We start from the raw sequence: 27,533 nt of genomic DNA, 5'->3' as shown, positions 1-27,533 counted from the left end.
ATTTTGATTTAAAAACATTTATTCTTGAACAGGAGAACAGGAGACAACTGCACACTTAGGATCAAATCAAATAAGCTGCATTACTTTTGTAATGAGATGGTACAGTATAAATGAACAGAAAAATATTAAGGTTCAATGTGAAAAAAAGAAGCTGTGACTGGTTTCTGCTTTTTACATTAAAGGCCTATGTCATTTTATCAACAGAGCCTGCGATAGTACAAAATGTTGACTGTCAAATTGTTCTTCAGCTTGCAGAAAAAGAAATAAAGCCTTGCTGACATGAGATGTAAAGTGACAACTAACGTTATCTAAAGCTGCAAAAAGCTGCAAGCAGCCTGGTTGGAAACTAGCAAAGCTAAAGACTTCACATGAGCATACAAACATCAGCAGCAGCTGTCTGTAGTGGACTACGTTAACTTTAATTGGATTTTGCATAACAAGCAAACTCGGTTCACCTTTTGGAAAGAAAGCAGTCAACAGCTGCCTCCCTTCATTCTGCATTTTTTCTTTTGCCTTCCGCTCTTTCTTCTTTTGATACCCCGATTTTTGCTTTTTGGGCAGCATGCTGTCTAACCCCCAGGTCATTCAATCTGGGCTCACTGACGTTACACTTGTCGCCGGTCGCTGTCGGGCGGACTAAACCATTTTGCGCGTCCAAGAGGGGGGGCCCCCAGAATGTCCAATATGTTGGGAGGACTGTGACATAAAGTTCATTCTCTCAGTTGATGTTATAAATATATTTGAAATAAATTATGACACCAATTAATTGGAGGGCCCAATTCATTCGAAATAAAAACATCACAAAAAAAAAAAAAAAAAAAAAAAATCAGGATTGTCATGGGCCCCTCTCCCTACTCGGGCCCTGGGTAGTCAGGTCCACTTTTCCCCCCACTACCACGCCCATGCATGTGGACATCATTTACAATCATGTGCTGTTCGTGAAGTTTCTGGATTTCCGTTCTTGAGTTCTCTCTGTTGGTTCTAAATTATCTGCAAGTGGAAGCAATGGGAGAAATGTGGCTTTGACACCTTTATTTTAAGACCATCGCACATCTTAATTAAAGCCAGTAGGATGTGACGGGAAAAATGCATTTGTACATGTGGCAGGCTGACGCACAAGTGATGACACACTCCTTGTGGTTGCAGCATACACTCGCATCTCTGCAGTGAAGAACATGGCAAATCTTAGCTGATAATGGAAGGAAAGAACAGCTGAACTTAATTTTAAAATCCCTCTTTGTTCAGTGAGAGGTTGTTATATTAGATTATTAGATTATTATTGATGCAGACTGTTTTTTGCCACCGCCACTTACACAGGGAAACACAGAGTGATGATTAAAATTATGGTCACATACAAATAGGAAAATTATAAGATATTACCTCAGCAACACTGTCAGATAAAACCACGTTAATCTGCATCAGATTCTGTGTTTGCATTCATTTCCTCTCTCTGTGATACCAATTATTACATGTGTGCACTTCAACTGACCCTGTTACAGCCCATGCCTCTCTTTTCTAATGGCTTGAATGTTCTTGCTCCGTCTCTCATCATGACTCATCATTACTCACCAGGACGGGGGACAAATTATTTTTAATGAGAAGAGCAGACACTGCTAATGTGTTCTCCAAATACGGATTCATTTAACCGCAGGGATTCAAATAAACCTTGCAGCCAGTGTCAGACATATTTAACATTAGTCAGCTTGATTCTGTATGACTTGTCTTAACTTTATGAGACTTGCTTATGAACATGATTTTGAAGTGATGACATGTTTCAGAGGTCTGTTAATGCAAATAAAGCATTGCTTATGTTTGGGACCTGGGTGGGAAAACATGGTTAAATACATGGATTTTCATATGCTGCATAGCTGTGATTTGTATAGACAGAACTATTTATGCAGCACTATCCCAAAATCCCAAATACAGTACTTTATACTTTTATGGAGGACTGTTCATGTCTGAGAAACGTTTAGTCGCTGTAACAGTGTCTTTGGTGCCTTTTAAGTCCATGCAGGCTGAACACTCATATGTGCATGACACAATAACTAACCAAAACTAACATGAAGGAAATGATTTTACGCTGCTGATGTTGTTTCATGTCTTAAACAGACAGATGACAAACATACAAACGGTAATATTTGCCTCATAAATGACAACAAACATCTAAGACTGGGACAAATGCAAGTTCAAAGTGTGATTTTTAAACTGCTGAGGAGGAGCTGCACTGCTCACTAATGTCCACTAAGTGGCAGCAGTGTTCAGTGGATGAAAGACAAACGCCTCTAAATTCTCAATCACCCTCACTGCAGAGAGAGATTTTTCGCAAATACAGCTTTCGTATGAAGAAGTTTCTCTTAACAGGGTGTAGGCTGCCTGACGTGTGTGTTAAGAGTAGAGATCAGCAAAACAAGCACTATTTATACACTAATGCTTAACAGCTTACAATGGTGGCTCCCACACTGAAGGTCAGAGTCCCCTGAAGGGGCCCAAAGATCAATCTGAATGATATCTATTTTGCAGAATAAATTGATCTGAATGAAGGGATGATTTTACATATTTGGGCATGTAGAAATAATCCAAATAAAGCAATCTAAACAGAGAGAATTACTAATTAGTTGAAGAGTTCATGAGCAGGAGACATATGCAAGAAGGAGTCACGAGACTAAAAGCTTTGGAAGCCCTGACTTCCCGTAAGACAGTGATCCAAAACCTGTTTCCATGCTGTTTATGCTTTGGCCAACAGGTGTCACTCTTTGCCCAGCACACCTTTCACACAGCAATAACATCCAGTGTCCCATAAATCATCACAGTCTCACTTTATCTGCTACTTTTTCCAATAAAACACATATGAAAGAGCAAACCGGTTTGTTTGTGTCATCCCTGCAGTTGCAGCCAGCTAACTTTCCCACAGATACCACAATAATGCAGAATGATGAATCCTATCATAAACCCTGCCTTGTTGACACAACAGGGCGTCTCTGTTCTTAGCTAAACACAAAGGCATTTTGCTTACCGTGCTGTCAAGGTTGAGGAATAACATGCCAACCATCAGGTAATTTTCACACCTGAGCAGAAGCTTTGTGCTAAAAAAAGGCTGCAAGACTGTGATTTAGTAATTACACGCAGGGAACTGAATGTCTGGCATGTCATACACGCTGACGCACAGAAACCAATCAGAGAGTAGTAAACAAATAGTAAAGCAAGGCTGAGGAATGTGCCGTCCATCTTTGATGTGCAAGGTTTGACATGTGACATTATTGCATGACTGTGACGTCAGTGCACAAAGTATGTTTTCTGGCTCCGTCTGGAATCAACGGCATCATGTTTTGTGAGTGTTGCATGATGGCAAAATGACTGCAGAAAACCGAGCATCTACTTCCACCCATTCATTTAGTGGAGGTTAAGGTTTTCCAGATGTTTCAAGTGCTTCCTGACGTTCAGCCTCATCCTGTGCTTGGCTCAGGCTGGTAATTCATGCATCGGAAAGGTCACGAGGTCAGAGATTCTCCCTTGTTTTGCAGCGATGATTTACGGAGGACACACAGGAGAGACAGTGGAGTACACGTGTCCTCTCTCTGGCGAACTCCCGCTTGTGCGCGAGACTCGGTGATTGAGAGTGAACACACACGGAGCAGGTTTGCGGTTTCAGCCGCTTTAATCAAACCTCATCAGCAGAGCTTAGAGGGCTTGACAGTGACTCCAGCCTGTGTGCCATTATTTCCACCCTGGTGGGAGTTTAAACAACACAGTAAGACACAAGGAAAACAATTCAGTGTGAGTGCCTCTGGTTTAAAGCACAAAGGAGGGATCATGCAGTCTGCTGTGTGAGAGGAAGCATTCGCATCAGAGAGACGCAGCTCAAACCTTTGTTCCAACCTTAGATCTCCTAAAACTGTAAGTTCAATCAAACGTTAATTTTGTGAAGCGCACACAGCTTGTTTATGTGGTCTATGGTTGTGTGTGTTTGTGTGTGTGTGTGTGTGTGTGTGTGTGTGTGTACGTGGACTAATGAGTCAGGGCCGGCTGCAGTCCCTGAGGATTGGGTTACATGAGCCGTCTGTCAGCACAGACAAAATGAGCCCCCTCGGGACAGAAGAGACACAGTGTTCACACCACACTCATGTCAAACAGCATTCAGAGCTAATCCTTCACATTTGTTTTAGGGTGGTCGGACTCAAAAATGGTGGCGTCTGACACCAGATACCTTCAGAAATCACAGGAATGTATTGTGGAGTTAGCTTGATTGGTGTGTTATTGACAGCTTTACCGGCAGCATGTGAATCCATCTGTCTTCTATACGCACTCACCATGTTCAGGGTCGCAGGAGGCTCATCTGGGCCGGAGTTACACCCCGGACAGCCAATCACAGGGCTGACACACATTCACAGCTATGTGCAATTTAGAGTCACTGATTGATTTAACCTCGACCTTTTTGTGTGGAGTCTGTGGACTGTGCTAACCGTGATGCAAATCAAGAGCACAACCAGCTTCACACCATTGCTAATTATCTGTTAAAGGGTAATAATTGAGGCCTCATGGATGAAGCTCGAAGAGTCTGAAGTAATACATGCCCGACCATCACGGAAAATTATTGAATAGTGTGGAAAATATCCCTAAAAGTTTGGAATGACCATAAAAAACGTAGAAATAAGTCACAACTAACCTGTAATTTCTGAAACAAAATAGAAATTTTGGGAATTGCCTACAAAATTTTTCTATTTTTCTACATTGTCTCTGATTACTCAGGGTTACTACTGTGGTATAAAACTAAGAAACCGCCAGTGTGACACCTTTAAATAATGAATGACATAATGTTGAACTTCCGTATACGTATTTGTCTCCTTCTCTCTCCTCCTTTCTCTTTCGCCTCCTTTTACGGTGTTCAAGCATGTAAGTGCATGTTTGTATTTGTGAGTGACTGTGCGGAAGTGTGTCTGTTTGCACACACCTCATTTGACCAAAGGCTCCTGTCGCCGAACTATTATCTAACCATTCAACGTATCAGTGAGTTACGGCTTCACCAATATTGACTCAGCCCTTTGCAGCAGCTCGAGCAGATGCACCAACAGGCCACGACCTATTATGGTTGTGAAATACAGAAGGGAAGGACGCGGAAGGGTGAGGCACGTCCCTGACCTGCCAGGCCCAAGCGGGTCATTGATCCCAGAGAAACTCATGAGTTTGGAGCGTATCCTCCCTTGATGGTGCGTGTGATTCTATACAAAGGTTTTGCACTTACAGAGGGGGGAAAGTCCACCCAAAATACGACTGTAAAGAAAAGCTGAACAATGCAGACCCTGGGTTTGTTCAAAAGAGTAAAAATGGTCATCGTTTTGTTTGTATAAGTGAAAATACGCATAAATTAAGGCATGAAAAGTAATTTTCTTCTATTTTAAATACCATACAAAACACTTCAGCCTCTCCTATCATGTGGCATTATTATATATTATATTTTTAAAAACTTGGAAAACTTTAATGGGTAACAATACACTGACAGTATGTTGATGTTGCTCTCAATGAATCTCAAAAATAATCAATTACCAAAATACCAAAGTCACTGGCTCCAGCTTCTCATTCGTGATAGTTGATCGATTATCTTTAGGTTTTGGACTGTTAGTCAGATAAAATGAGACGTCACCTTTGGCTCTCAAACATTTTGAATGGTTTTTTTATAGGCCATTAATTAACCAATTAGTCACAAAATAATCAGTAGATGAATGAATAATGAAGAATAACCATTTGTTGCAGCCTCAAATGTTTGTAACACATAGAATAGAAATGGACAAAAAATCTGCAACGTCAGCTTTCCAAGTTTATTTTCACCTGAAGTTCTGAGCTCAGAGTTCTCCGTCCAGGATCACCGACGAGGTCACCTCCACCTATACATCATCAATTATGATCTGCAAGACGCTGAACACACCCTCCGTCCTCCCCGAGAACACGGCCTCAAGTTGGTTTATAACACAAACAAGCCGGTCGTCACTCGGGGGAAGACCGAGCGACAGCACCAGAACCTTTGCAAACACGACCCTGGAGGTCGCGTCTCCGGAGAGAGCCGCTCTTGTTGGAGCGCCGTGGTGGTTGTGGGACTCGATACCGCACAAGGACTGGAAAGCTCCCTCCAGTCTGCTGTTTCAGTAGTTCCCACAGCAATAAACCATGCGAATGAGAAAGGCAGATTAGCAGACGCTGGCTGGCTGTGTCCTTTCCCTCTTCTCCTGGTCGTGATGGTGCTCCATGGCCCAGTTGGCATTGTTGACTGTTTCGCTCGAGTATTTTTCATGTGCTCACTTTATTTGACTGTTTTGATTTATTTTCAGGATTCAATTTTTGTTCGCAGTCATAATGTGAGAACTATGAAGTCCTGCGAGACCACCTGACTCACCGCTTGGCAGTCAAAAGGTTCCCCGTCAGGAAGGAGGTCAGATCATCCAGCTATGTAAATTACGAGCCCACCAAATCCACAAAAACATACTTTTGCGTGACCTTGGGGTTTGTAGAACTGCTGCTGGCTGTCAAATTACATTGACATCCACAGCACTTTGTTCTCATTTGGAAAGCTTGGTTGACTGGTAACAGCACGGGGAGGCATAGAAAAACACACTCCCTCAGACATGTGCTGAAGCAATCAAGGAGCTGAGGGAGGATGGCAACCTTTCAGAGAGGAGCTTAGGCAGAGGGGGAGTGCAGGACCCCGGGTCTTCTTCTCCCTTCACACTGAGTCACACTTGATCACGTTCAGGCCAAAAACTGCTTGAAACCACAGTCTGTTAAAGGAGGTGATTCCTGGGAGAATGACATCGACAGCGAGACAGAAAGAGAAAGAGAAGGAGCGTGGAACAGCGCCAATCAGATATGACGAAGAAGGCTGGGTTACTTATATTCTAGGTACTTTCTAAAGATCTGAACCCTTTCAAAACAAAACTGTGGTGGTTTTCATTTCCAGACTAAGACTTAAAACATATCCAAACCAGACATGATGTCACAGACATCAGCAGGACCTAAGTAGCTAAAAAAATACCCCCCCCCCCCCAATGGCAAACATCGGTGCACCTGTAATCGAATTAGGTCTTCAAGGTGGAGCGGCCGGAGATTCAATTACATGATTACGTCCCAGCAGCAGCCTGGTTTGTGACTGTAATGGGCCCACAGTGGCCTGATTGTTGAGATTCAGCTACTGAGAGGTTTCCTAAATACGCTCAGTCTGTGCGGGCCTTTTGTTTTCCAGGGCTATTTCTGTCCTTGCTGTTGTGAAGCACTTTTAGAGATTAACCTATTTTATACAAAGTCCTGTGGAGATAAATTAGATTTAACCGGAGCTGACCTAAATTTGAGAAGTTTTGTCCCCACTGGGAGTCGTTGTAATGAAACATGTTGTAGCTCTTGGCAGGTGGGGAATCGCCACAAAACCCAAACTCAGCTGACCTATTTTAGCTCCTGACCACGACTGACAAAGCGCTGACCTGTTCAATCGAAAGGAAACAAACGCTGCACACTCCTCATGGAAGCAAAGCCTCTGTTTTAAAAGCAGCTGAATACCTAATTTACCTAATTTTAATACCCCTGAATTCATAACATTAAGGTGTTCACAAATTTGAAAAATTCAGAGAAAGTTTGCACAACATAACTGGATTGTACAGATCTTGAATTTTCGTGTCTGAATTTAACTGATTTGGTCATTTTTTTACTCGAGCTGAGCAGCGTGAATGTAGTTTTTTATTAAATGTTGGACACTTAAATCCTTGGACACACGCAAGACATTTCACTACCTGAAATGATTCACAGTAAAATATTTCCTGCATTTAACAGCAATTAAACTTCACAATTAGATATTGAGTTGTTCCCAGGACTCAAAGCCTTATGTTCTTAATGGCTTTTAACTCACATGCATTATTTCTGTTTATTTGAATTGTGTTTAATTATGTCTAATATTTCATCTTTTCACACTTCACACAGTTTTCATGGCTGCAGCTTCAGCGGTCTGTGCAGCACACTCTGCTTCCACCTGGAATAAAACATGCAACTGCAAGGAAGATTCGCTTGCTTGCCTTTTTTTTTGCCTCAGCAACTTTCACTGACATATTTTGGAAGAAAACATCACCAATAAAAGTCTGAATGTCTCAGTTTGGCCCAATAGTTTTGCCTGATATATAAATCAGCGAGACCCTAAATCCATGCCATAAAAAGTTTGCTTCACAGAGGGATAAACTCGATGATGGACCCTGACAGGGGTATGCAGCATAAAAGAGGAGCAACACGCGATAGTCTGGAAGTCATCACGCAGAGACGGTTAAAGCTCTCCCTCTTTTAGTCCCCCTAAAGCCACTGAAGTCCCTGAAGCCCCCACAAGGCTGTAAACAGGTTCTAAGAGCATTCTTCAGGGATGTCTCAGAAACACACACAAACACACACACACACAGCGAAGCCTTTACAATGTCAATGACATGTGAACTCACAGCTGGCAGCAGTGAAAAGATAAGGGGGTGACGCCAATCTGTTTTCCATTGCATTTGGATGCTTTTGTGTCAAAGACTTTGATGGCTTTAATTGTATTCATCACACAATAATTTCAGCTTAAAACACATTTTTCTGCGTGATGAAAGGAAAGTCAATTTTCGAAAGTGGATTTATTCCAAACCCAATTTGGATCAGAGAAGAGCACTTGGAGTAGTGCTTTTGAACAGAGTGTTTATGTACGTCTGGTGATGACACAATTGGCTTGTTTCCAGCTGAGTGTCAAGCGAATATGAAGCAAACTTTTGAGTGGATGAAAAAAAAACCCAAACAAACAAAAAATAAAATGTGAACCATCAACTAGTTTGGAATTAAGAAACTAAGTCTCACAAAGTGTCGTTTTATCAGAAGTTGACGATACAAGCTACATTATGCACGGTTGTAATAAAGAGAATAGAAGAAGTAGAGGCCGCCAGAAACAAAACCAGTTGGTTGCCAACCGCCAATAAACCTCAGAGAAGAAGAAGAAGAAGATGCAAAACCGGTTGCTTTGGCCAAGTATGAGAGAAATAAAGAGAGGTCTACAGCGGAAACAGCTTCTTCTTCTTCCTCTTCTTCTTCTTCTTCTTCTTCTTCTTCTTCTTCATCTTTGCTGCTTTTTTTCTTCTTCTCCCTTTTCTTCTCCTCCTCCTCCCCTTTCTTCTTCTTCTTCTTCACATATGCACATAAAAATATGTTGACAGAAGCACAGCTAATGACAACCATGCTTCATAAAAGTGGTCTAATTTCCTAGAAAGTGAAGAAGGGATACCAAACTGTGTCTGACAGAAACCATTTCTCATTCCTGCACAAAGAGATGCTAAACAAAAAAATGTTTATTTTCTATTTATTTGAAAGGAAAAACAACCAGTGGAGCCAGCGGTTCGTGTGCATGATGCTCTTCCCGTGGTCCGTGAAGCCACTGGAGGGGTTAACTGCACACACTGCAGCCTGGTTTAGTTCAGCTCTGCTTCTGGTGCAAAGGGGGGAAAACAGGTAAACAAGCTTTCGAGAAATGAAACGAAACAAAAGCCAGACCGGGTAATTTCCTGAGAGTGTGTGAGTGGGTGGCTGTAAGAGTGGGTGTGTAGGTGGGGGTGTACATGTGTGAGTGTGTGCTGTCGGGTCGTCCCTTTTATGTTTCTCTCTCACAAACGCTGTTTGACATTCCTGTACAGGGCTGGACCAACGCACTTGGGAAGGATGAAGGAGAAACTGAGGGGGGCAAGAGGAGGGAGAGAAAGAGGGATTGTTTATGTGATCATATTTATATAAACCCTTTTAGTTTCAACTTGAGTCTCCCTAAACCTCACAAATGCTTTCTTTTTTTGTCTTTTTCACATGTTTGTTGGGATGATTTTCACAGGAAGCCAAAACTTCTTAACCGGGACATTAAACAAGGACAGCTAGGTTTTAAATGGTCAGTGCTTGTCATTGTGTGTTGGCCTCTTGTTAGTGTGTAAGTGTGTAAGTGTGTGTGTGTGTGTGTGTGTGTGTGTGTGTGTGTGTGTGTGTGTGTGGGTTTAACAGCAGCTGCTGACCAGTAGCTGTAATTCATCCCATGCTCCACTGCCCCTCATAGACGAACACTGTGATCCTGTGATGTGGGCGCTGCCTCTGCTAAACACACTGCTGACTGTATGTTAAAATCAAAGTGATTCAGGACTCTTGTGGGAGACTCTCGTACTTCAGACTGGTTTCCACTACATGCCCCACAAAAAAGGCAGATTTCGGCGTAACATGCAGACATGGACAGACGTAACTAACACAAACAAACAAGTGATCATCTCAGGAAGCTGTTTGAACGCTTTGTGAGCATTTCATACAAATATATACATGAATCCATAATCCATTTTGACTTTCTGTGTGTGTTTTATTTCAATTTGAAAGAAAATGGTCTGATTATACTGTAATATATGTACTCATGAACAACCAGAGCGCAGTGAATTAATAATAATTTCCATTTACAGTTAATCTTATTAGGTTATAATTACAAATGCGATGAAAAACTGATTGTGTCATTGTCGGCTGTCATGAAAATCATCCTGATGGGACATGACATTGTCTCGAAGGGGCAGAGGAATTGCTTTAGGTAACTGGTCACTGCTGTTATGTCTGTGCCTCCGGGGTAACACTAACCCTTTGTCATGGTGTGTGTGTGTGTGTGTGTGTGTGTGTGTGTGTGTGTGTGTGTGTGCGTGCGTGGACTCCGGTCTTGCCCTGACGCTGATGCATCCCTGTCAAAGTCTTGCTCCACCCTCCTGGTTAAGTCTACCACATAATTGTTTGTCTCACATTCAAGACCAGGCCCGTCCGACAAAGCCCTCGATGCTGATGCACTGTATTATGTGTGGATTTGAGGTGCAGGCGTGTGTATGTGTGTGCTTTTGCCTGTGTGTTGTGGTCATGTTTCTACAGGTGCTTGAGTTGTAGCAGTGTCGTGCTGAAATCAGACTCTCCTGGTCGTTAAACTGAGAAAGTACTCAGTTTGCTGAGCGGGCCACTGAAGTATGAACGTCGAAAACATCATCATGAAATGCGAGTTAAAGAGGAAGCTTGACTCAAATGCAGGAACCTTTGAGCTCTCATGTAGCTGAATGATAAACCAGATTTCTGACACGCCAACTCGAAGCTAGCCAAAGTGTGAATCGGAGCTACTTCATAAAACTGCCCAAATTTGCCAAATTCCCAATTCATGAACAAATAAAGCACCTGCGTACGAGCAGGTGACACTCAGACTACGTCTACATTAAGCCACCTAATGTTTAAAATGCCATTTCTGAGTGAAAATAATTTCTTGAGTGAAAACTAGAACTACAGAAAAGAGCATGAAATCTCAATACGGAGCAAAACTTGACTGACAAGATTCAAAAGATAAAACTGGGAAGTCTAAATTTGCTGGGGCTCCTGTGGCCCTGAGGCCCTTCCTGTGCCCCCCTTTGGCTCAGTCATATATATCATTTGTACTTTAAATCCTCCTCTCTGTGCCCCTCCTTCTCCTTTCTTGAATTAAATCAAGCAGACACAGACACGGCAGATTTACCAGCTCAGCATGAGCTCATGTCACAAGATCATTTAGCTTTTGGCTACAGTTTTGACCTGAATTAGGCTTTTCTGGTAAAATAAGTGATTTCACATGATATTTTGATCCTCCTGCTTGAATCCCCTTTTCTCTGAGCGGCTCCTTCAGCAGCATATTCACTCTCGCCTCATGTGGCTGAAATGGGCTCTGCCTATCAGGGACTTCCTCTGGTTTATGGTGTGTGTAATCTTTTAGCTCTGCTTCACAACACCTGTTCCTCGTGTGAGGCCTCACAGTCAAAGGCACTGATATTTGGTGGTCTACGCTCATCCTCTGAACGAAAACACTGCAGGGACACGCTTTTTCAGTACAGACAACCCCTACTTTTTGTTTATTTTCTCTATTTTGAGGTAAACGCTGCACAACACTGTGTACTTATTTACAATTCACTCTCCGTGTTATGAGCCCAGCAGTTTTACAGGCAAACCAGAATCCCCAGTATACAGTACAAAGCTGCGTAGTGAGCTTCGTAACATTCACAAAACCACCAAAGAAGTTTCCAATTACTTACCACGATTAACAGACAGAGGGATCACAGAGCTCTGAGCTTGTTAAATCTCTTAAGACCCACTTACTACCACGGATGGTGAACACACAGCTACTGTAAAATACCTCACGCGATGCCAGTGCAACAGCGTGCACTGGTGGAAGAGGCGTTCAAGTGAAAGCAGCAACACCAATGTAAATAAAAGTACTGCATTCAGAGTGTTTAAATGAATGCATAAGATATTTCCTCACTTACCCCATCTCGCCATGAGGTTTGGACGAGTGGTCCAGGTTTTGAGATCTACGTCTTAGCAATTTCTGCCTCCACAGCAATTCACTGCAAACTACTAAAGTAATGAATCTGCATGGCTGGATGTCACTGGAGGTAACTGAGAAATGCTTTTCTTGTGATGGTTATTTGGGTGTGAACAAGCCATAGAAGTAAAAGTATGTCAGCAGCAGTAAGCTGCATCCGTTTTCCATTTAAAATTAAAATATTCCAGTAAAATACAGATATATCAACGTGTAACACATGTATACTTTCATACTTTCCACATCTGCTAGTGTGGGTGTATCACTGCATGATTTGTTTGATAAATATTGCATCAAAACAGTAAGTAAGTACCTTTTTGGTTTGGTTTAAACATGTGGTTTGTGAATAAATTAACAAGTTTGCGTGCTTGACTTAATTAACATGCTGATTTTCTATTAAAATGCATGAAAATAAAACATAATGTTGTGATGACACATGTTTGTTTATGGCACAGCTGGGTCACCGATTTGAATCCACACTACATGTATTGACATCAGAAGGTTGGTCAAATATGGATAAACAGGCAGTCGCGGACGTCAGCCTGCCAGCTAGCATGAAAAGCGACGGCCTCAGCTCTGTGTTGTTGTTCATCAACTGTAAACACAAACAAAGCCGTGAATGTGCTGAAGTCAGTCATCAGCAGCTGGCATGCGTCCAGGTGGGAAATGTGTGTTTCCCAGGTCAGAAACATCCAGCACGTCAGGACAAAGAGCGCATTGTTACAGGGCTGATCTGCTCTAACCTCTCTGTGTGGGCCCTTCAGCAACGATTCAAGTGAATCTGAATCAAGATCAGATGAGTCCAAAGCCGAACTGGATGCCTGGAGCATCATTTCCTCTCATTTCATTTCTCTACCCGCGAGGATTCAGGTCCTGGTATCAATTTGTTGGTCTCTTATTTCAATCTGTAAAGCAAATGAAGATCAGTGCTATCAAATCTTTTGTTTATGAGTCAGGCATCTTCCACATGGAGCCACAATTGTGATCAATTATTTGTCTGGCACACACAATCTGACATTTGTAAAATGTTATCATCAGTGTGGCTAATTTGTTCGCAGAAAACTTTACTGTTTAGATAAATCAGCTGGCTCAGAATCATCTGTAGGAACCCGGGTCTGGTTGCACAGACTTTTACTATTATTTAGAGCTAAGAACCAGACGCAGTATTAGACTCAGTATTATGTCTGTCAAACAGCTCAAGCATTGTTTGTCCATGTGTTTTTTGATCTGACGCGCCTAACAGCAGCCTTTCAAAACTTTTCCAAATCACTGTGCAGAAGAAGTCTGACGTTTTACGACGTGACGACACCATGGTTTGATTCGCTTAGGTTTAAGCACAAAACCATCCCGGTCCAGTTTAGGAAAAGATGATAGTTTGGGTTACAGTGACTTCGTTAAGGGTGGAGGACTTTCGTAATCATGGTTAGAGTAATAACGACGTGGTTAAGGTTAGAGAACAAATGTGGCCATGGTTAGAAGAAACCAACGTTGACTCTCGGTAGGAAACGGGAAACTAACAGCGGTCTCCTGTGTGTTGACAAACAATGAGGTAGTTTCATTCCAGCCTATATTTACGCCCAAACAACAGATTCAATGAAGGAAAAAGAGTCTGCAGTCTGAGTTTTTGCTCCTTTAGGCTTTCGGGTAAATGGACACACTTTTTTTTCCCACCATTGTAACCCATTCACCCAGCCTGTCTGCCTCCTTCTTGCAGAATTTGTCTCTCGAACAACATCACCCCCTTCGTTCCTGATGGACACAAGTCATAATTCGTGCAGCAGCTGAAAGGTTTTGTATATTTTTGACTATTTAAGGAGAATTAACTTTCTCTGTGTTCTGGTAAATTCAGACCTGAACATTTCCTTTTAGCTAGTCGATAACTCCTCGTCTAAAAAGTGGCAGCGTGCAGGCGAAAGTGATGTAGAAAATGTTGAGTGACAACATAAAGTGAGTCATCAAACTGATGAACCTTGCAATGTTTTTATTTAAAGTATTTATTCTCTGTGTGAGAGCTGACGTAGCTCACAAAGTTGTAGGTTTCCATCCTTTCTCTCGCACAAAAAGACATTCAAATGAAAAAAACCCAAAAAAACTTCAACGTACTTGTGAACTTGCAGTAACCCTAGCCATTACTTGTAACTGTAATCAGCTGTGATGGCTTGAGCAGTTCTCTGCATCGGTCTCCCACGGTTAAAGCAAAATGACACCCTTAAGTCTAACATGCTGTTGTCAACCAGAGAAAAATTCCTCCTGCCTCTCCCGTTGCGGTGGGTCTGTCCAATGATGGCTCTTGTTAGATAGATTGTTTACAAAAGAGCACAGACCCGGCAGAGCGCCGGTTGAGACCTCAGTCACAGCATCAGATTGGCCGCTCTGGTGTAATGAGGGGGGCTCGGAGTCAATTAGGGTGTTTGTTTGTGACCCTGGAGAGAGGTTATCTATAGCGTGTTTAGGTTTCAGTGGATGGTTTGGTTGAAATGGTTTGATGATTCATCCTGGGGAGCTTAATTAGATACTCTGTGTGAGAGAAATTAGAAAGCAATGAGGAGGAGGAGGGAGAAGCGTGAGAAAACGAGGAAGAAGTTTCCTCCGATAGAGTCAAATTTGAGTGGCCATGACGTTAGATCCCACTCAAAGTGCATTTAGTTGCATTGCAATTAAACACTATATTATCATGAAGCTAACAAAGCCTTGTCAAGGTCTTACAAGAAAAACTGTGGATATTATAAGGTGACATGCTGCAACATGTCAGCAGAGCAATGGTCAGAAAGCTGCAAAGACGTCAATACTTCCAGGTTGTAGTCCAGACCCGTATTCCAGTTTGTGCTCTATGTTCATCTAAGGTTTAAGTTTAGGTTTCAGTGGATGGTTTGGCTGAAATGGTTTGATGATTCATCTTAATTAGAGAGCTTAATTAGATGTGTGAGAGAAGAAATTAGAAAGAGAGCGTGTAGTAAAGGGAGGAGGCTGAAAAAGCATGAGAAAAGAAGAGGTCACAGTTTCCCTACAGATTAAAATCAAACGTGTGCAGTTGTGAAATATGATGAAGTGCTGCCGATGATGCATTCAAGGTGCATTAAGATGCGTGAGGTGACCCGCAGACTGGACAACAGCCTGCGAGTATTTTGCAGGTGTTAAAGGACTAAATATGAAAAGCAACAAGTGTCCATGGCACATCGTTTGTCCGTGCCCTCTAGAACAACACACAGAAGCGTTTTCTGGTCTGACCCTCCTAATGGCAGGACCACATCATCTGTCAGTTTCTTCGCAGACTGTTAGAAACCTCTGTAGTAAGTCTGTATCTGTTTTATGATGTGTCAACACTACGGTCGAGTTTTGGTTCGGTTTGGACACAAACATGACTTGGTTAGGTTTAGGGACAGACCATGGTTTGGGTTAAAATTACTACTTTGTTATGGTTAGGTGACCTTTGTTGTCATGGTTACGGTAATAAACACTTGGTTACGGTAGGGTAACGACACGGCTGGGAGAAACCAACGTTGATTGTCAGCAGGAAACAAGAAACTAACAGCGGGCGGCCGACCTTTTTTTGGTGGCTGTATGAGAGCATCACACTGCTTCCTCCTCTGCGACAGATGGACAAGACTCATGATTGCTTTCTTGCGTAAATCCGCGGCCAATTTCTACAGATTTTAATTGTTTCGCATGTCTCTTAGCGTTTTCCGCATTTTAGGAGTTTTGATGTGAAGGAAAAGACGAAGTCATAGTCAGGGGATCTTTGCCGTCACACTAACAATTATAAACACATAATTAATGTTGTAAAATGGTTGCTTTTTGCTTAGGTTTAGGCACCAAAACTGTTTGTTTAGGTTGAGGAAAATATCATGATTTGGGTTAAACTTGGTGAGGCCAGACTGGACAGTCTCTTCTGAATTGGGCCTAACATTTAGATTGATAAGAAGGGCTCATTCTTACTTTTAACAGTTTGCTACACTCCATGATAATGAAACGCTGACTTGTGAAGTTCCTCTTCAGAGCCACTGTGGACAATAATCTCCTATTATATTTCTTTTGCATGTAATTCATGGTTGCACTCACTGTAGGTCACCCTGGTGTGTCACCTACATGTCCAAACATCAAGTAAACAGCTCTGCCACATCTCCAAACAGGAAAACTGGGCCCCTAATGAGATGTGACACATAGCAAGAGTACATAATAGCACGTTTTAGACACATGCAGACACCCTGAAAACACATGTGCACATACCACCTACTGTACTGCACCTATTCATGCGTCTTTATGACACGCATGTGCCTGGAAAATGTTATTCTTTCGCAGCGTTACAGGAAAAATCTGTGATCCAGATTTGATGAGGAGATCCAGGTCCGGTTCTTCCAGCCAAACGCACAGAGAGATCCGTCTATGTGTGGGATTGTTTTGCAGTTTCAGGAGATGTCCAACTTTCTGAGGCTCTGGCCGGTGTGTCCAATTAATACTCCAGCTGCAGTTATGACAACGTTTGGGTCATTAGCAAGACGCTGAGTGACCAAAGTTCTCACTGACAGATAAACTGTGGGTACATGCATGGACAAAAAGTGCAGCCGTGCTACAAGAATCTGTCATATTCAGACATCAAAGCATATAATGATAACACTTCATAAAACATAACAGAATGAAAATATTTTGTTGTTTAACTGGAGGCACTCAGTCTTCTTGCCTTCATGTCGGCACACTGCGTGTCGGTGAGTGAATACATTACTCTTCTTAGATTGTATCTCATATTAACGGACTGCACTTGAAGATCCGTTCACATCTGTTTGTTATTCCAACAACAGCGATGCTTCAGCACCACATTAAATATTCATTGCTAGCATCTGGTCAGTGTCTCTGTGTGTGGCCAGGAAATGCGTTCAGTTACAAGTCCAGTGATGGAGACGTGCGTAAAGGATGATTTCTATGCTTTAAACTGTTTCCTCCCCAGTCGTGCAAGCTAAAGCTAAACAGAGGCAGCAGTGAAGGAAGTAAAATTAATGATTTGTGAAATGAATACATTTAATCATGCTTCCATTCTGCCATTTTTCTGAGCATACAGAAACCTTTCAGCCAAGATTGCTTAAATATTCATACACAATGTGGGGTTCATTGTAGGAGCTGCTCAGTACAGGCGTGTTAAACTGGTTTGCCACTTAGCAGCTTGACTGGAACATTTAGGGGGTAAGGTCTCTTCAGATAAACGTAAGTATTCTCCTCTCCATATCAATTATTTCTAATCATATCAACTTGCTGATGGCAAGTGTGTTGAGTCTGCAGCATTCTTATGAGATAGCTTTTGGGCATATCATGGTCCTCTGCGATGAAATCATCTGTTTTCCATTTTTCTGACTCAACAATATTGCAACCACATAAATTAAGCTTCATGATTTCCCTTCAACTATTTGCCTCCCAGTGGGGCGCTCGGGGCACGGCGCTGTAACTGGCACCATTGTTTCCAGCCATTACAAAGAGCTAACCATTTTCGATGCAGGGGACATAAAGCTACCAGAGGTTGTGTGAGCTGGAAATGGGAGTGAAGAAGCAGTGTTTTTTTGTTAATGCACCAAAGATGTTACCAATCAGGAGCTACAGCTGCTGCTAGATTTGCCTGCAGCAGACTCCTGGACCTCACTCAAAGTTATGGTAGTGATTCTAAAGCCTGCACCTAATGAGGTCCCGGTAATAAAACTAGAAATGTGGGTTTTTCCTGACAAACTTAACTTAAACTTATATTAATTGATTTTTTTGGCTTCTTTGGGGCAGCATGACATGACATATTATTAACTTGTCTTGGCAAAAGCCTTATTTGTCTGCACGTATCATTAGGATTCATTTTGAGCTGTGCTTCTGGCCTACCCACACATTTAAGACCAATAGTCGCTCACATGTTAGCTCTGTTTTGGTCTCCACCACCTCCTAAGTAACATATCTGGCTAATTAGCTGCTATGAGCCACTTTCCTGACCCGCAAGTCACTTGATGGCCTTAACACAAAAACAATGAGCTGACAAAGGCTAGAGCTAACAGAAACAGCAGCGATAGGTGATAATTATCACTACAGGTGACTGCTTTCACAATATTTAATCCATTGTTAATAGAAAGTGATGGATGTTTATTTAAAAACTTAGCATTAGCAACGCAGCATCATCAGCAGACTTGTAGTGCTACAAACAATAAAAGTTTAAAGTGGTGATGAACGATGTTAAAAACTCATGATATTCTATTAGAAATACCTTTGTGTCATGCAGGAAAGGCCTTGCTATGTTCATGAAAATAAATTTATTGTAAATTACTGAGTATTGACTGACATAATTCATAATTATTAGGGTCTATTTACCTCCAGGGAAAGAGGGGGAGGAATCAATGTTTGTGCAACAGTTTAGATGACGTCATCCTCACAGACAGCAGAGATAATCCAGACGGAGGCAGACAGCTCATGATTACAACACCGCTCGTCTTACCTGCTTCCCCTCAGGTCCTCCTTGGCTACGTAATGCAGAGGCAAACTCAGCGAGTAAATAGATTTGTAGGGATTTAAAAGGACCTCTCAGCTGAGGGTACGTCGAATGATGACCATCCGGGGAGAAAAGAACAGAGAGATGGGAGCTCTCTGTAGTTTGACTCAGATTTATTGGGAACGGGCTTTGAAGACGACGCATATCCGAAATGTCAGCCTGTTCATCTGCTCAATAAATCTCCAGTGCAGACTACAGCCCTCTCATCCTTTCTTGGTCTCTGGTTAGTCATCCTTTGATGTACGCTGGGTAAGAAGTAAAGAGGCTGTCTGTAAATACTGTTTGGTGACACCTTCTGAGACATGATTATTGGCTTTACTTGAATCACTGAATTGTTTTTTAACTCTGAGATGTTGCTCGTGGACTTTTGCTGTGGACAGGTACATCAAGTCTGATGCACAGAAATGAAGCTTGATGCGATAATGGCAACACAGGAACGTGCTTATTTTCCTACAATCAGTTTTAAAGTGAACAATGACAGCATGTGATTGATTGTCAGTTACTTTGTTTTGCCTGACTCCGAGGCCCTGAGATGAGGTTTGTGATACTGAATCAATCTCTTGTTTTGTTTTCTCTCAAAGCAGTTGGGCAGCTTTCATCATGCTCATCTTTTTCCTCGATGTTGCGTCACAGCAGCTCGTTGTGCAAAGTTTATGCAGGACTCGGATGATGCACGGATGACGACACCTGATGCTGAGATTCGACTGGTTTTGACATCAGCGCCACTGTTTTTACGCAGTGACTGGGATAGGTTAGTGTCTGACTCAAACTGACTCAGACCCACAGACAGAGCCCCACATGCCTGCAGTTGTCTGAAACACAAATTCCCAGGAATGTCTATGAGATCATTCACTCGGCAGGAGAAAAACTGAATTCGAGCTCAGTGGCTCAATGTGTCATTGGCTGGGGGAACGAAACGAGTGGGGCACAGAGGAAATCCACTGGCAAATGAGAGTTTTTTCTGCCAGTGAGGCGTCCAAATTACAGCACAACCTCTTCACTGGTGAGGATAATGCTCAGGTCTTGCGGAGAGCCTCAACAGTGAGTTACTGACTGGCGTTACTTTTAACTGCATGTCCAGATTACCTTTTAATCCCGAGAGGCCAGCGTACTCTATGAGCCTCCTTTTACGCTTTCATTTCTTTTTAGTCATGCTAGCAGTGTGGCTCGACGGAGGGCAATGTCAGTCAACTTTCTTTCTTTTTTTTTAATGGTGAACTGTCTCGACAACTGTTGGACCGACTGCCATGAAATTTTGTACAGATATTCATGTCCTCCACAAGATGAATTGGAACAATTCTGGTCATCCAGACTTTTCATTCAGCACAATCATCAGATCAAAAAATTTTAACTTGACAAATACTTTGGTTCATGAGAAAATATTTGCATAATTAATAGCATTCCTACCTCAGATGTGCAAATATTAGCATGCTAACACGCTAAGAAGGTGAACATGGTTGATGTCAACTATCAATTGATCAATGAAGAAGATGGTTAGCAGATTAATCTGAATTAATGACAAATAGTCACCAAAAGGGGGACATTTTCCTACATTAAGTACTTTTACTCAGTCTTGGCAGAAGTAATCAGATCTTTTACTTAAAAAGGGGCAATACTGTGTAGAAATACTCAAGCAAAAGTCCTCTATTCAAAACTTAACTTAAATCAAAATACAAAAGTATTAGCAACAAAATACACTTAAAAGTACCGAATGACAGAATATTAATGGATTGTAACTACTGATGCATTGTGTAAACATCTTTTACTGCCATGGATCTTAATCTATAATAACACACCATCATTTATTGATTGTATTAATAGTCTGAATCTAAAGTCACTAATCAAAGGTTTAAAACACATGTAACGGAGTACATGGTGGAATATTTCCCTCTGACATGGCAATTCGTAAAGTAAAATGGGATTATTGTACTACAGTATAGTACTTGAATAAAGACACTTAGTGGCTTCCCACCACTGCTTTTAATACTCTGAGTACATTTGTCTGATTGCACTTTTCTTCTCGCAACACTTCCCCTGCTGCCTTTTACTTGTCACATTTCCTACAGTGTCGCACTCGCGTTAAACGGCAGGAAAGGATCTGAGCACCTCCTCCGGCGCTGCCACTCGTCTCCCTCACAGTTGTCCCGTCGGAGCCCTGCGGGTCTCCCCCCGTGCAGCTCCGTCCCCTCCCACTCCGCGCAGACCAGCCGAGGGCGGGCAGGACAGCCCGTCGTCCCACGTCAGAGGCGGCCTCGTTATTTAAAGTTGAATCAAGAGGGGAGCAAAGTTTTCTCAGACGGGACAGCGTTGCCTAGCAGCTGGGCACAGGACTCCTGCGACTTTTACGCATCGAGGAACCGCGGACGCTCCCCGGCTCTGCCCGCCTGTCATCTGCCTGTTTCCCTCTCGCAGTCGGTTTTTTTTTTTGTGGCCAAACATGCCCCAGACCGTGACACTAAAGGGACCCTCTCCTTGGGGTTTTCGTCTGGTGGGAGGACGCGATTTCAGCACGCCGTTAACCGTCTCCAGGGTAGGATGTGACTCCGCTGTGTGTCTGTATCCATTCATTGCGCCGCGCACAAGTGCAGCTTGGCAAGCTGTTTTTCAACATTACTGTGATACTCATCCTGACTTCAGTGACTTTAACAATTCCAGTAATACACAATGACAGTAATTGGTGGGCGCGCGGGATGTAGGGAGGGGGACTGAGTCAAGCTGCCCAATTAATTAATCTTGAATAAGTGGTCGCTAAGGTCTACAGCAGTAATTATGTGTGTGTGAATAGGGGCTTTACTGTAAAAGCTGACAGACGGTGCCGTCTAATTCCTGGCAGCTGAAGTTGCCAGGACAATTGAGTGAGTCACTGCAATTGGCCGACCATCAGTTAAACTGTAAGCTTTCAACAGAAGCGAGAAGAAAACACAAGATGGTGATATTTGTTTCATGATTTGATTAAAGCTGTATTAATGCCTCCTCAAAGATGCCACATGGTTCTCTGAATTTGTCTTTAATTTTGAAATAACTACATGTATAATGATTTGATTTAGTTGTTTTTTTTTTCTCCAAATTATGACCGTGTGTCTGTGAGTGACCCCAGGTTGTCCTTTTAAAGTGATGCGGGAAATTATGCTCATGACTGCTGTGTTATTTAATCACTGTTAATATTACTGCTGGTAGTAGTGGCTAGTAGTAACAGTAGTGGCAGTAGTATTCTCAAACCTTCATGAACTTTCCTGACCCTGAATATGGGTCAAGAGTCAGTGCTGGCAGTGGATCTGGCAGTAGCCAATAGTTCATCCTGGCCAGGGTAAACACAGGCCGGTCCTGCTGCAGGGCTTGCAGGAGGAGGGGAGGGAAGGGGGGGTGCTGACATTTGTTTTTCATCAGAGCTCATTGGTGCTGCTGAGGGATTCCAGGTGTTGTGCTCAGCTGTATCACCAGCCCCAAACCGACCCTTTAACTACAGGGTCCTAGCACTTCAAACTGGAGGTGTAATTTTTAGATTTACGGCGGGAGATTAACGACTTTGAGAGAAGCAGACGAACCCCCGAAGGTCACCTGGAGTGCTCTCTGTTTTGTATCCCTGAGAGGAGTTGTGATGCAACTGTGAGGCATACTTTGACTCACAGTGACTGCAGAGTCTTGACAGCCGCACGTCTGTTGTGGTTTCTACGTTAAAGACTCACTTGCTCACTTGGAAGCTTCTCCAAATCACAGTGAAAGGCAGCTGAATTTTGCAACTTTGGAAATCCAGAAATCAAACATGGCATTAGTAGACTCAACACTCGTCATACCTGAATGTCTTCTTTAGGTAGAGACTCGACTATCGCTGATAGATCCAGCTTTCCGTGGTCAGAGCTCTCACTTCATGCTTGATCTTCATATTTGAGTGTTCGTGCGCAGAGTTTCCACCACGTCCTTCACCAGAATTCATTTGGAAAAAGGAAAAATCAACACTGCAGCCTATTGCAGCTGCATTTAAGTCAAAATGTTGCAGCTTCGGGGCATCTCCAGTTTCGTGATGCATACCTTCCTAATTTCTTTAATAATTTGTACAGCAGGTTTCAATATCAGTGCTTTAACAATTTTTGCCAGTTCCATCAGTGCATACTCGCCAAGGTGAAAACTGTGGCATGCACTGGGAAGTCTTTTGCATTCTGAACATTGTGTAACTGATTGGTGATGGCATCAGTGAAATTAATTACAGGTTGCACTTCATAGACAGTTACAGTGCATAGCAGAGATGGCAATAAAAACCAGCGCTCACATGGACTCGCTGCCTGCGAGAGTGAACAGAGGAGTTTTGACTAATTCCTCAATCTTGGCTGGAAAATTAGAGAAGGAAGCAGCTGGTGAGATGCATGCATATTTAGCAAAATATGTAATGTCAGAGGCATAAATACACACACAGTCTCTTGGCAGTAAGACCCAGTATTACACTGCCTCTCGAAGACTTTTTCTGCTTTCTGCCAGCCATTGCAGAGCAGTTAAAAGTCCAACTGACGTCACAAGCTGAGAAACATTCGCTGACAACGCAAAATGTGCTTTATACGGTACGATAATTGTTTTATCCTGGTGTGGAATGCGCAGGTTTACGTGAGTGAGCGAATCAGAATCGAATTCGAGGAGAAGTGATGAAATGGTGGAAAGAAATCCTGTTGTGTCACCTCATGGGAGTTGGTTGCATGTTGAGCTTGAGGCATGATGTGATTCATCGCTGCTGATATACTGGAGTATCTCCTAAACTGGCAATTTATCACATGCTTGCTGCATTCTTGCTGTACAGTGTGTGCCCAAGGCGGCAATTACTATGTGTTGAATGGTGACATGGAAGGAGATACATGGAGGCAGAGACAGAGAGGATAGTTTATGTCTTACAGTAACCAGAATGCCTCTTTAGGGGGCTTTTTAGTATCATGTAAACCTCATCCAAGCCAGAACTCCCTGAATGGTGTAACAGTGTCTGCTGGCTCTGCATAAATAGTCCGTGCTAGAACTCCTAGTTTTTGAGTATTTCTGCAATCCTTCCATTCATGCCTCTGCCCTGCAAGATTGGCAGATCTCCTCCCCTCTTCCTCCATGTCTTTCTGCACAAAGGTGGATACCATGAACCACCTGCTCTTGGAGACAGTGAAAGTTGTAAATACCAGAAAACAAGTTCTGATGGCAGCAGCTGTTTTTTTTTTTCTTTTTTCTTTTTGCTGAAGGTGATAATGTCCCGGGATAAGCCCATTAGTCCCCTGCCAGGCCATTAGGACTCCAGCCAGTTAATGGCGTGTCTGCTTGAGTCTGGAAACATTTGCCCTGATGGTGTGTGCATGTAGGTTGTCAAATGGCGTCGTGTGCATGAGTGTGGCAGAGAAACCTAAACCTAATAAAATCCCTGATGTAGCTGCAGAAGCATTTAGAGAGGATACGTTGAATATGGCAGCTGTGGTATAAACCCTTCAGTAAATCGCTGTCAGCCTGACGTGCAGGCGGAAGGTGACGCAGGACGCTTGTCAGTCCTGCCAACTGGCAAACAGTCGTCTTCTGGACAGGAATTCACAACTGAGTGTGGGGTGAATAATGACCTAAGCAGTGTGCAGAGCCACTGTGCAGCTTCCCCTCTGACACCTTTATGCTGTGCATCCTGACGTGTGCTCTGACTTGTTGATGCATGATGGGTAATGGTCCGTGCAGCTTTCAGACGATTGTTGTTAGAACGTTTAGTGGTTTTGTTTTGCACAGGCCACCTTCTTGAAGTTTGACTAATCATTTGGTTTCTGAAATATGCAAGACAAGCAAATAAAGTCCATCATAATTTCCCAAAACCCAAAGTTTATCATGACACAAAACAAGGAAAAGCAACAACTCTAATGTCTCTAATGTACTTTTAAATGCATGCTAAAGCACTGGTGGCAAATTCGAAACAGAAACTGTTTTCAGTTTGGAATGACTTCAAAAAAAATTGTCATTGATTGATTGATTTATCGGTGGGTCTGTAAAATGCAAGAAATTTCCCAAAACACAGATTTGATGGCTTCAGATTGCTTGTTTTCACTTCCTTCCAGCAGTCCTAAATGAAATATATTCAGTTTATTATCATGTAAGACAAAGAACAGAAGCAAGTCCCCACAATTTACAATCTGGAAGGAGGTAATGTTTGGCATTTTTACTTGAAAAGTGACTTTAACAATTAATTGTATGTCTAAATAGATGCAGTTTGACAAATTGCTTCAGTTTTGTATGTCTGCATGCATGAATTCAAGTCACAACCCACCACAAAAACATAACCAACGCAGCAGAACTTATTTTAAAGCTTATTCTTCACAAAGATTCATGTAGAAACAGTTTATTACCCCATCTGTACCTCATTGTACATACAGTAATTGGCTTACATTACTTCACCATTTTCTCTATGGCTTCTTTTGTTTCCGTCTGAATGGGATCAAAGTCTAACCTGAGGCAGACTAATACGTTACCAGAGGACTGGAGCTGGTCTCTTTTTGTCTTCTGCCGTATGCTCAATTCAAAACAATACAAAGACAATATATTTAGTGTTCTACCTCATCAACCTGACAGGGAAAGTTGTGGAATGCTCCAAAAACACCTGTTTGGATCATCCAATGACCCGAGTCCTCTGTACCTCTCAGCTTTCTCCAGGGTGGAATCACAGCTGTTATGAGTTGCATCGCCACAACAGACTGAGCAGAAGATGCTGCTCTCAAATGATTTCCTGTTGTCATTGAAGCTGTGGAGCTCCTGCCACAGAAGGGTGGGAGAACAATGCGAGTCCTTGGGTTGCTGCTGAGCTTTTCCTGCTCATGTGGTTTATCTGATGTATGAAAGTGTCTCTCTGTGATTGATGAGCAGATTGTTGGTCTTTTGTTGCCAAAAAGCACCCTGCGCATCTTTTCCCATGGCATGAAGTGAGTTTTCAGTCATTTGCTTCTCCTTGTAAGCTCTCATGTTGCAGTTGTTTCACTGTATTTGCTGCGAAATATCTAAAATGCGATCCTTGTGATGGTCTTATAAGCGTGCACAGCAAGCTGAAGCATGACATGTGGGGAACTGCTCATGGAAAGCTGCACCAGTCAGAACTAATGTGACTACGAATCACTTTTAAAGGGATGGATACACACTTTTTGATGACTAATATTGATGAGTCATGCAATTACTCATCCTTGACATCCACAGATGCATTACAGACTGCAGTTCATTTCACGTGACTCCCATTTCCTCGTGCTCTCATTAAACCTCACATATTTCATCATCGGCTGCAGTTTTGCTTATTGGTCTTGGCAGACTCAGCCTCTTTGTTTCAGTGTGATTATCACACTCCAGTCAGAACCTCACACCCCAGGCTATGTAACGGCTTTCCGTCACGAAGGTCATAACCATGGCTCCTATCGCAGGTCCAGCAAGCAAACAAAGGCGTCTGACACGTTGCCAGGAATTATTCTCCCTGTTGCTGAGCGCTCCCACCCAGCAGAGAGCGTCTCTGTGGAATTCAGGCATGAGGAAAACATTTGACAGTGACAGATTCTTCTTGCATAAAGTTTATAAATAACCAACAGGGAAGTGGTCATTTAGCGATTCGCTGGTTTAAAGACATCTAGATGTCCAGGTTACTTGTAACTGTAGCTTTGGATGTTTTTAATTGGCTGTATTTCAATGGGAGTCAGCTCCTTACTACACTTCAGAAGAGAGGTTCCCAAACTTTTCCCTTAAGGGACCTCTTTTCTATCATTGTATACTGTCTGTATTATGTATATTTTGAACATTTTTACCCATCATACATACTTAATAGGCTTCTTTTTGGACAAATTTCTTCTCCCTGAAGCTCAATGCAGAACAGAAGCTGGTTTTGACAGTCATCCTGGATCGTATATGTGCTTTACACAACACTGAAGGAAAAAAAAATCCTCAAGGTCACAAACCAAGAAAGCCAGTTTTAATTTTATGGCTGAGGGAGACAACCAATGATGACGCGGCAGAAAACTTTGCCCTGAGGCTGACGACACAGTCAAGTGAAACCGCCACTGCAGCTTTCATCCCGGCACACATACATGCACTTACACAAACACTGACACGCACATTCATCCTTTACTTTGCTCTGTTTCACTCTCAAACGCGCTGAAAAACGCAAAGCGCCCACAGCGAAACCACACGTTCGTCGGGCTTCAGCGTGCCACATGAGGACTGTGTGACATGAGGCTGTCATTTGCTAACCGCTCTCTCTGCTAACAATTAACTATGTCACTGTTCGCGGGAGCAGCCTCTTATGGAAATAATATGACTGTTTAGATTTCCCAACAAGCAGCAAAGTCGCTTTCTGCACCGTCACCATCACGGTCACGTCTTACAGTGTGTGACCTTTATTGAAAAAACATGTTAAGTAACTGTGTATACTGCTGAACGTGACTGATTATCTGACTTCTCAATAGCTGTTAGAAGCAGGAGTGGCTGTATAGGTATAAGGAGCTATAATCTAATATCTGATTTATTCTTTTTGGACTTCATTTTGTCAGAGAAACAAAAAAAAACAAAAACTGCTGTTTTTAACAAATGTCTGCTGGATGTAAAAGTAGGTTTACTGGGTGAAAGTGGGACTGAATTCATATCACATGTTCCTATTTCTGCCAAAGTTGGAAAGTTTTATTGAATTTA

General features: G+C 42.5%; 1 protein-coding gene across 1 annotated transcript in view; it reads left to right on the top strand.

Annotated features, from left to right (window-relative positions):
• Positions 1 to 21,170: 21,170 nt before the first annotated feature.
• Positions 21,171 to 27,533, top strand: part of pdlim4 (PDZ and LIM domain 4) — a 44,647-nt gene continuing 38,284 nt past the window's right edge. Inside the window, exon 1 of the mRNA XM_076751257.1 lies at positions 21,171 to 21,411. Coding sequence (XP_076607372.1) covers positions 21,319 to 21,411 — 93 coding nt within the window. The 5' untranslated portion in view covers positions 21,171 to 21,318. The remainder of the gene's footprint in view (positions 21,412 to 27,533) is intronic.

Source organism: Chaetodon auriga, chromosome 15 (genome assembly GCF_051107435.1).
Source record: "Chaetodon auriga isolate fChaAug3 chromosome 15, fChaAug3.hap1, whole genome shotgun sequence".
Taxonomy (NCBI): domain Eukaryota; kingdom Metazoa; phylum Chordata; class Actinopteri; order Chaetodontiformes; family Chaetodontidae; genus Chaetodon; species Chaetodon auriga.
Note: the sequence above shows the minus strand (reverse complement) of the source record. Positions and strands in the feature narration are given on the sequence as shown.